The sequence below is a fragment of the Rattus rattus genome, chromosome 6 (assembly GCF_011064425.1).
Source record: "Rattus rattus isolate New Zealand chromosome 6, Rrattus_CSIRO_v1, whole genome shotgun sequence".
Lineage (NCBI taxonomy): Eukaryota > Metazoa > Chordata > Mammalia > Rodentia > Muridae > Rattus > Rattus rattus.
The window spans coordinates 58294096-58309495 of NC_046159.1; the positions used below are offsets into that span (position 1 = coordinate 58294096).

At 44.5% G+C, this 15400-nt stretch overlaps 1 protein-coding gene across 1 annotated transcript in view; it reads left to right on the forward strand.

Moving 5' to 3' along the window:
• Positions 1-15400, forward strand: part of Rab7a (RAB7A, member RAS oncogene family) — a 44801-nt gene that overhangs the window by 18000 nt on the left and 11401 nt on the right. Inside the window, exons 2-3 of the mRNA XM_032906139.1 lie at positions 9590-9650; positions 12742-12868. Of these exons, the coding sequence (XP_032762030.1) occupies positions 9598-9650; positions 12742-12868 (180 nt within the window). The 5' untranslated portion in view covers positions 9590-9597. The remainder of the gene's footprint in view (positions 1-9589; positions 9651-12741; positions 12869-15400) is intronic.

Genomic DNA, 15400 nt, shown 5'->3' on the forward strand with positions numbered 1-15400 from the left:
AGAGACGTGCTAGTCCGATCAAAGGACCTTGGAAGTTAGGAATCTAGACTATCTTTTATGAAGAGTCGGATGAACCGAGAGTGTTCCACGTGGTTGGGAGAGACTGTTTCTAGAAGGATGCTATATGAAGGGTGGAGATAGACTAACACTTATTGATTGGATAAATGCTTTTTTAATCTACATTACTAAAACCATAATGTGATAAGGCTATTTGCGAGATATATTTCTTATGTCAGACGACATAGTAGTGGTTTTCTCTGCATTATCTTACTTAGGGTTTTTGTTTTTCACATGAAGGCAGAGACTGTTTGAGTCGATGCAGTGGGATGTGTGAAGCGGGTAGAAGTTAAACCTGGGTCTTCCCATTGCTGCAGTGCCTCCTCTCAAGGCTTGTAATGACTGTGTCTCTGCAGTGCCTCCCCTCAAGGCTTGTAATGGCTGTGTCTCCATGCTGACTCGCTCAGTTGCATTCATCTGTTTATTCATTCTTTTTCCTCTTTTCTTCCGTAAATACTATTTGTGTCTGCACACAGGGCAGGGGTGTGCCCATACATGTGCTTGCCATGATATACATGTACAAGTCAGAGGGGAACTATGTGCCTTAGATTCTTTTTCCACTCTTTAGGCTTAGGCAGCAAGTCCTTTATCTGCTGAGCATTTTCACGGGTCTGGCCCTGGTTCGTTCTTTCCCTAGTTATCATCGTTTAGTCATCTTTCTTAGAGTTTGGAGTCTCAGCTTGTCTGCAGTATGGGACATGATCTGAAGTTTCTGAAGAGCTCTCTTTGAAGAGGGCAGTCAAAGCCGACATTAAGTCAGGCGTGGGGGCATGCCTTCCCGCACTTGGCAATGGAAGCAGAACAGGAAGAATTCAAGGCCTTCAGTCTCAGATCCATAAGGAGTTCAAAGGTCAGCTTGGGATACACAAATAGTCCAAATCAAAAATAAAAACTACAAACATTTAAGTAGAACTGTAATTAGAACCTGGCTTGGTATTGGGTATTTTGATACCCATGAAAATAATGTTTAAGTGCTGGAGGATGATTTGTTTAAAAAAAAAAAAAAGTCATTGAAGAGTGGGACTCAATGCTGAGGTCACATATGGCTTCATAGTCTCTAGCTGTGACCATTTAACCTTCTTATTCCCTGTAGGCCTTAAGTTCTAAGCAGCAAATTATCATTTATGAAGTAGCAGAGAGAGGATATGTACCATGCTGGATAGACCAGTTCTCCCTAGTGGTGTAGGTGGATATCGTGCAGTTAGGGAAGCTGCTTTCCTGTCTCTTACCTTACAAGCAGTATGTCATAGGTAACGTTACCTCTGATAGCAGCACCACAGAAGCTCCTGGAGCCTACACAAAGGGACAGTAGTGTGTAAGGGCACCAAGACTGACTGTAGGAATTAGCCAAAGCCTCCTAGTACGTAGCTTTCTTGTCTGTAAATGAACACCAGCTTGCCTCATGCCAATAAGATACAGAACCCTGGGCAGAATTTGTTGAAATTTGATGGGGAGGGGAGTTGCCAGTTATCTCATCTAATCTTCCTAGATTTCTGCTCTCTTCTTCAGTCAGCCCTTTAGGAAATCACAGGCCACTGAGCATGTGTGAGGTCCTGCCAGGGTGTGTGATCCCTAGCATCTTAAAAACAAGATTGGTTCCAGTTTGTAAGGGAGAGCGTAGGGAACACTTATTATCTTGCTGCTTCAGAGACTTTTTTCTTATCCAGATTTAACAGTAATCCTTTCTGATGATGGCTGATAGCATAACAGTCCCTAGTAGAGCTGGAAACACTACTGGAATGTCCCTACCTTTGCCGTGTTCTGCTTGGACTGCCTGCCTGGCATCATGATGGTATCATTTGACTTCCCAGATAGCAAGCCTCTAGAAGGCAGCTCTTTCCATCAGCTTCTTTTATATGACATTGTATACTTGAGCAATGCTAGTGTTTCCAACCTAGCATAAGATGGTGAAGTCCCAGCACAAACAAGCATTCCTTTGGGTGAAATTTAAGTCCCAAATAATCACATTTATTTTATTTCAATACTTTTTATTTCGAAGATTTTACAATACTACAGCCTATGCAGCCTTGGCTTTACCATGTATCAGGGCTGGCCTCAAACTCGGGATCCTCTTGTTTCACCTTCTCCTGTGTTTTATCTGCTGAGCTGTCTGGCAGAATCCTACACTCACTCTTTGAGCTCTTCTGTCCAGCTTGCTCACAGTCAGGCCCCGCCTAAATCTCTTTTGCTCTGGATGTTGTTTGCTCCCAGCCTCACCTCCATTCTAGTGTTGTCATCTCTGGCCTAGATAGCTGCAGCACTGCCCAGCACTGCGTCTTTAGGACCTTTAGTTTCAGAACTTTCTCATGGCCTGCAAGGACCCATATGGTGTGGCTAATAGGCTGCCTGGGTTTTGAGGTCTGTGGATGGACATACTGTTTGCTCTGAAACTCATTGCTATCTTTTTCTACTTAGGCCTAGGCTCAGCTGGTTCTTCTCCAGGGATTGTTCCCAGTCCTTGAAGCTGTCATAACTGCCTTCAACAAACATAGTTTGATCGTACTATTCTACACATGGATATATAGTTAGCATACAGAGTAACAGGTTTCATTGTGACATTTCCCTACATTGTTTTGTTTGGTGTCTCCTTCCACCCCCCAGTATTTTACTTCTTGTGCTTGGTATGGTTTCTGCCTATAGTCTAGTGCTTATTTTTGCTTTTGATACATTATTGAATATAGGAAGAGTATTATGGCGCTGATTGATGGTCCTGGATTAAAGAGTCCTGTCAGTAGCATGATCTAGGAATCATAGAGTAGAGCTTCCACATGGTACACATGTACATACACACATGCAGGCAAAACACAAATATACATAAAAATGAATATTAGAGTAGAGCTCCCAGCATCCAGAGGAGAGAGAACAGGACTAAAAATAGAAGACATGGTGCTGGATAGATGGCTCAGAGTTTAAGTGTTTGGTTCTTTTTTTCGGAGCTGGGGACCGAACCCAGGGCCTTGCACTTCCTAGGCAAGCGCTTTACCACTGAGCTAAATCCCCAACCCCAGTTTAAGTGTTCTTAATGCTTTTGCCTCTAGAGTACCCAGATTTGAGTCCCAGCATCCATACAGTGGTTTAAAAGTGTCTTATGATTTCACTTCCAGGAGATCCAACATCCTTTTTGACCTCTGCAGGCATCTAACACACATGTGGCCACAGATTCATGTAAGAAAACAGTCATATATGAAGTATATTAGAAATATAGGAAAAAAAGACATCTGAGCAACTCTCTCTGTATTGTTGTTGTCCTAGGCAGTTTGGCTTTTATCGTTTCCTCCTAAGCCCACTCAAGGGTTTTTACAGTCTCTAGTAGCATTTCCTCTTGAATTTCTTTAGAGATGGTAGTTCTAAATTAAACTACAGATACATAAAGTTCCTAGAACATACAAATTAGGCATGGCCGTTGGGCTGTGGATTTCAAGTCTTAACACATTTTAGCATCTCAAAAACAAGTGAAAAAACACAAACTCAGGTGGGTGGAAGCAGTGGCTTCATTAAGAGGATCGTGATTTGGTAACTGTCCCCCAGGAATGGCAGCATGGCTAGCTTTCAGGCAGACTCTTGGAGCTTCGTGCTGTCCCACCTCCCCTCTTAAGCTAGCAGAGTGCCACAGGTTATATGTGGGACCTCAGTCACCCAAGCAGAGCAAGGAGGGTCTGGAGGGTTGGAGGGTGGAGGTAAGTAAGGTTGGGCTTTTTAGACATCTCAGTTTGACCTGAAGGAAAACTAGAGGTGGGCCCTGGTTCCCGGGGAGTATGGAACCTGGACTTGGATGGAGTTTGTGGCTAAATTGCCAAGGGCACTTTGCTGCACAGTCAGAGAGAGGTGCATAAACGTAGTGGGACTGGTTCCTGAGCTCTGCCTTCATTGTTCTTACAGCAGTGAGCTGACCACAGCTGCCCACTCATTCCCTTCCTCATTTCCTCACCTGCCTGGTGTGGTTTTCACTCCTGCCACTGCGTCTCAGTTTTCCCGGGCAGCTGAGCTGCTGCTTCTGCCTTTTCTCTCCACTGTGCTAGAGGACACCAGCATTTGTACTTTCTGACCTGGGGCTTTCCAGCATTTTCAGTTGGTTTTTCTTGTTTTAATCAGTGAGTTTCTGCTTCCATTTCCAGTTCTGCTCAACTTCAGTCCCTTAAGGTAATAGTGTATTTCTGGGCTCTCTGCTTTAGAAACTTTATTTCATTTGTATTGTCTGGAGTGTGTTTTGGGGCTGGAAAGTGTTCGTGTGACTTGAGGTGCTTTTGGAGGTTATGGGACAGCTTGGGCAGGTTGGTTCACTCCTGTGAGTCTCAGGCATTGATTTCAGATTGCCCCATTAGACAGCAAGTGCATTTACCCACTGAGCATCTTGCCAGCTAGAGTCTGCTATTCTGTTCCCTTCTCCTGTGTACAGTTTTCCTGTGTGTAAGTTTATTTTATGTAAGTGATAGAATTGAATGTAGTCTCACTGCTCTGAAGGAAGGTGTGGTTGGTGTGGAAAGGTCATCTATTCAGTACTCTGAGACTTGGGGGCCATGAAACAGTCAGTACCTATTGGTGCTATTGGTCACCTTAATTCCACATCTAGGTCATTTAAGATCCATAAAAACAATTGTAAAATGGAAGTGTGTGACCTTCTTCCAGCTTCTGGGTAGACTTCTTTTACTACAGTTCTTTCAGGGTGATCTGCAGCTCTCTTGAGGGCAGCAAGCATATTTCTGAAGGAGAACATTTGGTGACAGTGGGGACCATTACTGGTAGTGAATACGTGGAGTACCAGTGGGCATTGCCTTTTCCACATTGATTGGCTTCTTGATCTCTTTCTTAATTTCCTCCTGTGTAATGAATGCTCAGTGCCACTGCCACTGTCCTCCTTTGCCCAACCCTCCAGCAAGCATGAGGAGGGGGGGTTACTGAATGTCCTTTTCTCTTTAAAAAGGATCATGCACATCTGCATGCCAGAAGGAGACATTGGAGCCCACTACAGATGGTTGTGAGCCACTGTGTGGTTGCTGGCAATTGAAGTCAGGACCTCTGGAAGAGCAGTTCGTGCTCCTAACTGCTAATCCATCTCTCCAGCCCCGATTAACTGGATTTTCTTACTCTTAGGTTATTATTCAAAGTGGCTATTCTTCATTCCTGCCCCTAAAGGTCCAGTTGACATCTGTCCCCAAGTTGTCCTATACATTATGCTTTCTAGACCATGTGATAGAAATAATTTTTTTATGTGTGTACGTATTTTATATATACATGTTCTGTCTGCAAGTATGCCTACATGCCAGAAGAGGCCATCATACCTACCCATTACAGATGGCTATGAGTCACCATGTGTTTGCTGGCAAATTGAACTCAGGACCTCTGGAAGAGGAGCTCTTTACTGCTGAGCCATCTCTCCAGCCCCCAAACTCTATAATTTTTTTTTTGTTGTTGTTTTTAAAGAAAGGTGTTGCACATACATCAGATACACAGAGAAAAAGACTCTCTGTGAAGGAGAGGTGGGTCTTGGAAAGCCAAAAAGTTCCAGAAATAAATTCTTAACCTGAAAACAAAGGCATTTGGTCTGAGGGCTTATACGCAAGTGGTATATTGAGCTCAGGCCTTGCTGAGAGTATCTCCCTCTCACCTCAGGAGCTATTAGGCAACCCTCCCTCCTGCCAGCATGGGTGTAGCTGAGGTTACCTTTCTTCACCTGGGTTTGTTTCTTTACAGACAGAATCTCTCTATGGCTCTGGCTGTCCTGGAACTCCTCTGTAGGCCAGGCTTGAACACACAGTGCTGGGTGGAATTAGCTAATGCTGCTATCGAAGCCTTTCATATCTTTAGCTCCTCCTCAGATTTAAAAGTCCAAAGTCATATTTATATTTTCTCTTTCCCTGTTTGATCACAAACTGATCTTAGAAACATAATAATTTTTATCAAAACCATAACAAGTTTTCACTTAGACATCTTATGACATAGTGTATGCTAGGCGTTTTGCTGGGAGCCAGTAAGGCTGATGTCACCGGTGCCTCCTGAGCTGCATTGGTAAAAGCAAAATATAACCTGATGTAGGATGTTGAAGCCCACCATGGGCCCCTTGAGGGCACAGTAACTTTTATGTTTCCTTCACGGGGGAGCCTGAGCAACTGGAAGGGAACTTTTCCCTTTAAAGAATAAATGTGCTCTGCCAAGAGTGACTGATGTGCTTGGGCCTAAACCACGTATGTGCTGAGAGGACTCTTGTAGGAAGTCCCACTGTTGATGCCCACTGCCTCCTGCTGACCATGTGTAAAAGCTGTGGGTCTGAAAGATCTCTCCACCCCTGAATACTGCTTCAGCTCCTGCTGCCTCCCAAGGAAAAGTGTACAACAGACAGAGTTCAGAGACACATACTTCTCTCTCTCTCTCCTTTCTCCTTCTTGCCTCTCCCCATCTCCCTTTAGTGCTGAGGATCAGACCTAGGGCCTTGCATGGGCTAGACATGCTTTCTGACCACAAAGCAATGTGTAACCCATTCACAACATTATCCTTTCCACATTTTTCATAAATTAACAAATGTGAGAATTAAAAAATAACCAAATCCTGTGCTCAAAACACTGTCTGCTGCTGTGGGGATTTGATGGCTTTGGAGCAGCAACCTGTGTAGTTTCCAGAGTTGGAAGAGGAAGAAAATGACTCAGAGGTGTCTCATCACTGCAGCAGCGTCAGCATGCTAGGCGCTCTGTGGGCGCTGCCAGCGAGCAGAGACACCAGGGTGGAAACAAATTTGATCAGTATGCATGAGCAGAGCCTGAGCATGGTGCTTCCTTTCTGATACTCAGAAAGGCTACTAAGAAATCAAGCTATGGCCAAGCCATGTGGTGCTTTAATCCTAGCAGTCAGAAGACAGAGGCCATGGTGGGTCTCTGTGAGTTCTGTACCAGTCTGGTTTACATAGTGAGGCCTTGTCTAACACCCCCTCCCCCAACAGAAAGGAAAAGAAATTTTTACAAAACTATCCACTGACATAGTGTAATCCATCCCAAAAAGTGATACTAGCCAGGCAGTAGTGGTGCATACCTTTAATCTTGGGATTAAAGTACTTGGGAGGCAGAGGCAGGCAGATCTCTTTAAGTTTGAGGACAGCCAGGGTTACATGGAGAAACCCTTGTCTTGAAAAACAAAACAGAAGTGATACTAGACCTTCGATGAGACTGAAACCTTAATGAGTCAACACAGTCTGTTGGGAGGCAAGGCTCCATATGTAGTGTATGGTTTAGAGTATGAGAAAACTCTAGGTATGACGGGTGGCTGAAGGAAATAGTCTCTGAGGGTCACTTCTTTACACAGCCTGTACCTGGCCCTAGCACCTGTTTTTCTTACCAGTGTCACTGAGCTTAACAAGTTGTTATAGACTGAGCTGTGAATGGGGGTGTTGGGCAATGAGAGTAGCCAGACTTTGATGGTTAATCCTGGTTGCCAATGGACTGAGAGATACTTAGGAGATGAGTAAAGCTTGTCTTTGAGCATGTCTGTGATAGCATTTCCAGAAGTAATTTTTTATTGTATTTATTTTATTGTGTTTATATGTGTATGCATGTCCCAGCATACGTGTGGAGGTCAGAGGACAACTTTCAGGAGTTGGCTCTCTTTAGGACCAGGAATTGAGCTCAGGTCATCAGGTTTGGAGGCAAGTGCCTTTACTGCTGAGCCATGTTGCTGACCCCAGAGACAGTTAAGTAGGGAGACATTCTTTGAATGTGGGTTATACCATACCTACCTTGCAGGTGGGAATGGGGACTGATGGGGGAAAAGGGGCCAGGAGGAAGCCTAGTGCTCACACAGGCTTTCTTGCTGTATGCTTTCTGTATCATGATGGCACCAGCTCCATTCACACGCTCCCTGCTGTGATGTTCTATCTTACTGTGGGCCCGCAAGCCTTGCAACTGCCCTGTTGCCTTTGAAACTGTGATCCAAGATAAATCATTTCAAGGAACTATTTTTTGTCATAGCAAATAGTTTTTCATTAGTTTATGAGATATCGTTCCTGTCTCCACACTGTCTCTATAGCCAGAAACAATGGAAACAGTCCCTTTGAGGGACATAGGGTTCCACTTCCTTGTGAGCCAGTTGGTACAGTATCTCCTGTGTGCTTTTGGGTGTGCTGTCACACACTGCAAAAGCAGCTGGCAGACGGCCCCTGAACTGTGGCTTGCAACTTCTTCCCTTGTCATCTGGACTGTGTTCTGCTGTGTTCTCTGTCTGACCTGTGTTTGGGACATACATTCAAATAATAGCAACCAGTGCCTGCCAGTTTACATACAGTGCCTGCCAGTTTACACACAGTACTTAGCCAACAAGTAGTGTTTTGGAAACCCACTCATTGACTCAGACGTTCTTTCTTTGTTAATAGCTCAAGGACTGACAAGTGCTGGAAGAGTGAACCAGGGGTCAGTCAGTATCTTACGAACTGTATGGTCATGGAAGCAGAGGCTGCCTAGGTTTTTGGGAAAAGGTTGTCCCTAGAGTTGCACTGTAAAGTATTGTTCATCCACTCCACTAATCTTGTGTTTGATAATTCTTTACTTGACACCAGGCACGTAGAAAATAAAACTGTCCTCATGGAGAATGTTAGAAAATGGAGAATATAAATAGTATATATTTAGATATATGTGTTTTAATTTAAAGCAGCAAACAGTAGTTGGGAGAGGGGGTGTCATGTCGTAGGTTACAGTGGCTGGGATGAAACATCATGACCCAAAGCATCTTGAGGAGGGAGAGTTCATTTGGCCTACATATCCAAGTAACAGTTCATTGAGAGAAGCCAAAGAGGGACTGGGGCTGAAGCTATGGGAGATTGCTATTTCCTGGACTGTTCCTTGTGGCTTGCTCGGCCTCCTTTCTTATAGAAGTCTCAGGCAGGGGTGGCACTACACACAGAGGGCCGGCCCTCTTCCATCAATCACTAATTAAGAAAATGGCCTACAGCCTACTTACAGCCCGATCTTACAGGGATATTTTCTCAATGAGGCTCCCTCCTCTCGTGACTTAGCCTTCGTCAAGTTGACATAAAACTAGCCAGCGCAGGGTGCTCCTTAAAGAAAGTGGGTCCTGGCTGGCAGTGGTGGTACACACTTTTAATCTCAGTACCCAGGTGGCAGAGGCCAACAGACCTCTGAGTTAGGGACCATCCTTGTCTACAGTGACTTCCAGGTCTGCCGGAACAACACAGAAACACTGACTCAAAGAAAAAGAAAAGAAAAGGAGGAAGGGAAGGGGAAAGGGAAGGAAGGAAAGGTTCCTTCACTGAGAAAGTAATGCTTAATCTTCACTTGTAGAACTCTTAAGTCTGTTTGGAGTGTTAATCCCAACTGCTGATGCCAGTAATGGACCCAGCACTTGAGAGAGAACCTCCATCCTTTCAGCAGTCCCTGCCCTGCTGTCTAGGTCAGGTCAGCTAAGGACTCACAGGTTCCCGGGGCAGGCTGAATGAAGGCTGGGGGCTGAATGAAGGCTCCTGTTGGAGTGGCAGCGAAGGACAGTGTCTGCCTTGGTGTTTCTTCAGCTCACCTGTGCTTTCTCCTTCCTACAGCTTCAAGGATGACCTCTAGGAAGAAAGTGTTGCTGAAGGTCATCATCCTGGGGGACTCTGGGTAAGTGTTCCTCATGAATTTGACCTCACAAGATCGTCTTGGAGAGCCATCTCAAGACAGCTCCACATTCTGCTCTGGGTCTGTCCCCTGTCCTTTACTACTGGATTTAGTAGAAATTTGATATTCCTTTGGTGTGTATTTTTGCTCTTTTTTTTCCCCCTTTTAGTATGGGTGTATGTGCATGTCCTGTGTGGTTGTGTTTTCTTTGAACTATAACCCAGGGCATGTTAGGCATGCACTCTACTACAGCTGTATCACCATTTCTTTTAACACGCTTGGGTTTGGGTTTCTTTTGAGGGGAGAGGGGACTGAACCCAGTAAATGATAGTCACTTTTCATGGATTCTCTTCTGTACCATCTGGCCAGACTAGGAACGGTTGTTTTCATGATCTGTTGTTGCTATGCAGATGTGGGTTCTGCACACATGTGCATTGCCTTCTTGCTGCTGTGCCTGACCAGGGCTTGTATGTGGAAAAGTCAAAGCCAGAGGACTGCATTTTGTTTCTAGACCTTCAACTCACCAAGTAATCAACTTTTCAGTTGCTATTCAGATTGCCTAGTAGAGACTGGAGAGATGGCTCAGCAGTTAAGAGCACTGACTGCTCTTCCAGAGGTCCTGAGTTCAATTCCCAGCAAGCACATGGTGGCTCACAACCATCTGTAATGGGAATCTGATGCCCTCTTCTGGTGTATCTGAAAACAGTGACAGTATAATCACATGCATAAAATTAATAAATCTTTAAAAGATTGCCTAGTACCCCCCCCTTTTTTTTTATGTGGGGTAGGTTTGGGGCAAGAGATTTGAGATAGGGTCTTACCATGTAGCTCTGGTTGTCTTGAAATTCATTGTGTAGACTAGGCTGGCCTTGAGCTCATAGAGATCTGCCTGCCTCTGTCTCCCAATTGTTTTCTACTCCAGTTTTCACATTTGGTTTCTTAAATGACTCATGATGAAGTTGGCACAGTGTTACATACCTGCAACTTGGAAGGCTGAGATGGGAAAATCAGCTAAGCCTTGAAAGGTTGAAGGTAGCCTGGGCAGCATGGCCTGTCTCTGAGAAAGAGGGCAATAGGAACAGTAATAAAGGCATTTATGTCCCTGTTTCCCAAAGTTTCTTTTCCTTAACAGCCATGGATTTTCTGTTTGGCTTGTTTGAATTGCTTAAGGAACCCTTAAACAAGTATTTTCTTGTTTCCGAAATTGCATTCCAGTAGGGTAGAGTACAGGAATAATGTCTCCTGCCCAGTACTGTCAGAAATGACATACTGTCCTTAGATCTGTGCTGCCCAGACTTGTCTGAAAGGAGTCTGAATCTTTGAGGATTACACATCTTACTGCTACTCCTCTGTAAATTCTAATTGTGCTGCAGTACTGGAGACAGAACCCAAGGCCTCACGTATTAGGCCAGTGGTCCTCAGGCACTGAGCTATACCCCTGACAAGCACTACTGCCTTAGGCTGTGTATAGGTCCAAGTCATTTGAATGTGAATTTGATTCTTGGTGGAAAGCCACACAGGGACAGGGAAAGCTTTAGCTCTGTCTTCAGGTCACATTACTTTGGCCCTACTCTTACTGAACACTTGGTTGGTAAATTTTCTTGGTAAAAACAATTCCTTGGGAGAAACATTCTTTGAATTTTTATAAATTACATTTACTTTTTTTTTTATTATGTATGTGCACTTGCATGTGGGTATGAAGATCAGAAGACAGTGTGCAAGAATTGTTTTTCCTTCTGTGGGATCCTGGGCATTGAATTTAGGTCATCAAGCTTGGCAACAGGTGCCTTCACCTTTGGCTGTCATACGGGCCCTGCTCTTGGGTTTTGTGTGGACTTTATTTTTGAGACAAAAAAACACGTGGCTCAATGCCCTTGAACTCACTGTGCAGCCCAGGCTAGCGTCAGGCTTCCAATGCTGCTACCTCATCTCTCAAGCACTGGATTCCAGACCTGTGCTGCAACACCTGTCCTGGAACATTCTTTTCTGGCTGTGCACTGACGAAAGCCTGCTGAAGCAAGTGGCTCCCTCCTGGTATTACTTGAGCGATGCATAAACACCTGAGATTACAGTGCTGTTTGGAGTGGCAGAGTGGTGATCTTCTCTCGGCTCCTTTTAGGAGTGTGTGTGTCTCCTTCTGGAAGGGAAGAGTTGCACCAGCTTCTACCGCCTGGGCTGCCCGTACTGAATCTTACAAATGGTGTTCTGTGTGTGATAGGTGTTTGCAGTTTTGTTTTGTACTGCTATGCTGGAATTGATGGGATTTTTTTAAATCACATGTATTTTTTTTTTTTTGCACGTGTGTATGGGTATTTATTTTGTGTTTGTTTATGTCTATGGGTTGTTGCACATGCTTGGTACATGTGTAGAAGTCAGAGTATAATTTGCAGGAACCCTCACCCCCATTGCTCACCCCAGTGAATCCTGGGGACTGAACTCATGTCACTAGGCTTAGCAGTGCCTTTACCCACTATCTTACCTTGCTACTGCCGTGATGAGATACAATGGCGAAGGCAACTTACAGAAAAGTTTATTATTGTAGGCTTACAATTGCAGAGGGAGAGCGCATGGTGACATGGTGGAGAGCCCGTGGTAGCTTGGTGGCATGGCACTGGAACAGTTGCCAAGAGCTTCTGTCTTGATTCAGAACCACTAGACTGAGAGAAAGTAGAGAGAGTAGAGTGTGGAAACATGCACACAAATCTTTTGAAACCTTAAAGCCCACCCTCTCCACAAGAGATTATGAGCCCTTGGGAGCCATTCTCATTCAGACTGCCACACCTCCTGAGCTATCCTGACAGCCCCTCCCCCTCCACTACTCCAGGAAAATACAAACCTAGTATGTGATGCTAGGGTGATTGTTGGTGCTCCCCGAATGGGAGCTGTTTCTCTCAATCATGACATCCTTTAATAAATGCTTTGTTTTTAAACTGTTGTGGTACTAGAAGTTAAACCCAGGCCTTGTCTGTGTCCGGCAAGCACTCTACCAACTGATCTATCTTCCTAGCCCAGTCAGGTTGCTTTTAAAATTGTAAATCTAAATTCCTCTCGGTCCCTTATTTGACTTAGACATGTGGGTTTTGTCCAATTTCAGTGTTGGAAAGACATCGCTCATGAACCAGTATGTGAATAAGAAGTTCAGTAACCAGTACAAAGCCACAATAGGAGCAGACTTTCTGACCAAGGAGGTGATGGTGGATGACAGACTTGTTACCATGCAGGTAAGCCTCTGCTCAGCCAGTAGCCAGACGGCTAGCTTACTGAACCTTTAAAATGGTGTGTGTGTGTGTGTGTGTGTGTGTGTGTGTGTGTGTGTGTGTGTGAGAGAGAGAGAGAGAGAGAGAGAGAGAGAGAGAGGTGTGTGTGTGTGAGAGAGAGAGGGGTGTGTGTGAGAGAGAGAGAGGTGTGTCTGTGTGAAAGAGAGAGGTGTGTCTGTGTGTGTGTATGTGTGTGTGAGGGGTGTGTGTGGGTGGGCGTGGGCGCGTGTGTGTCTACAACTTTGTAGAGTTGGTTCTCTTTCTACCTTTATATGGGTTCTAGGGATTGAACACAGGCCATCAAGCTTTACCTGCTGAACTCTTGTAGACCCAGTTTATTACATCTAAACTGTCTGTCACATCTCCCTGCTTTTCAAACTGCATTATATTTGTGGAAAATGGATAATTGGTGCAGATAGGGTTGTTGGTTGGGAACACGGTGGACATGGAATCCTAACTTCATGTAGGCTGAGGGCACATGCTTCCACCACTAAGCTACAACCCAATCCTAATTTTAAATTTATATTACAACTAGGGATTTAATTTAACAAGATTTATTGTCTTTTTCTTTTCCTTTTCTAAACAGCAACCTATAGGTCCCTTCTATGTTCTTAAAGTCTTCATTTTCATTTTCTTTTGGAGGGGTTGGTATCTGTGTATCCATGACTGACCTTGAACTCATAAAGATGCACTGGATGCTTATCTTAGTGTCTTTGTCCAGTGCTTTAGCTCAGAAATTTTTCTGGGTTTTCCTAAGTTCTTACAGCATATAGTAAGGTATATTTAGCTATTTAATTGTTGGCTAACCTAAATTGATGGCTCAGTGATTAAAAGCACGAGCTGCTCTTTAGAGAGGACTCAGGTTCAGTTCTCAGCACTGTCCACAACTTCAGTGCTAAGGGAGCTGCCCTCTAGGCAAATTGGTGCACAAGTGCAGGCAAACTCATAAATAAAAACTTTGATAAAGTTGAGTTCTGTTCAGCTCATCCATCCATCCATCCATCCATCCATCCATCCATCCATCCGTTTCTTAGACAGGATCTTACTTTGTAGCCCTGGCTGTCATTGAACTCAGAAGTAATCTCCTCTTTACTGCTAGGATTAAAGGTGTACACTATCTTAGCCAGCTTTTACCTTGTTCTGAGACAGGGTCTTTGTTCTTGCTTTTACACTCCCTATACAAAGCATACATATAACTAAAACAACAAAACAAGTGTGGGGCTGGAGAGATGGCTCCATGGATGAAGAAAGTCCTTGCTATGCAAAATGTGAGGGCTCATGCTCAAATTTCTAGAACCCATGTAAAACCAGAGACACCAGAGGAGCATCTGTCCAGCCAGCACTACAGTAGGAAATAGGAGATAGATAGGCAATCACTGTAAGGTATGAACCATTTTAGGATGGAGGTAATGTGAGCCAGCCTCTTCCCAGCCCACCTACACATATGCACATAGATCTGAAGATACTCAGAATACCTGAGTGAAAGTTAGGACACCAAATTTGAGAAAAAGAAATTTCTGGAACAAAGCGGAAAGTAAAACTGTGATAGGCTCAGAGGCTCCTGCCATGGGATGGGATGGGATTTTAAGTTTTAGCTTTGAAAGAACTGGAGATGTGCACTGCCCATGTGTGGGGCCAGAGCTGAGACGCACCCTCTGCTGCCCACCTCAGCCCCAGCAGACTCGTACACACATGCCCAGTCCCCACAAAGAGTATAAACAGGGCAGGGAGACAGGCCGAAGACGGAGAGATACGTGTGGGACTTGGGGGTTTGAGATTGCCTCATTGTCCACCTGTCCACATGGGTGGTGGTTCCTTTGTGTGTTTGCAGGATGGGAAATTTGGAATTGAACCTAGGGTCTCTTAAGTGCTAGTAGACAAATGATCTGCTGTTGGTCTTGGTCCCCAGACCTTTTAAAACTAGTGTCTTAGGACAGGGTATCATTTAGATGCCCAGGCACTGACCGTAAACTTGCAGAGCCTCCCCAGGAGCTGAAATTAAAGGTTTGTGTACCCAGTTCAACTTGATGTGTATAGAATTTAAGTTTATACTCTTCAGAGAGTAGGAATCTCTGTCTCACAGAATTTAACAGAAACACATGCCATTCTTGACAAAAACCAAGATTACTCTGTGGGACACTTAAAATTGGAGTGAGAGATATATATGCTCCTGGCCATTTGAGGAAATCAAGACCTTCACAGTGATATAGTTTCTTAAAACAGGAATAGAAACCAGTATGGGAAAAGCTGCTATAAAAATGAGGATATGGAAAATTTAGAACTTAAAAAAACTGAAAAACATCACAGTAAGTGAAAGGCACTGTTAAACTCTAGAAGCATGGGTAAGCTGAGGGGTTGGGCAAGGGGTCAGAGAGAACTGGAGCCTGGCTGGGTGCAGTGCCATACACCATTAATCCCAGCATTCGGGAGGAAGGGCAGGTGAGCCTCTGTCGGTCCTGTGAGCCTCTGTGAGGCTAGCCTGGTCTACACAGGAAA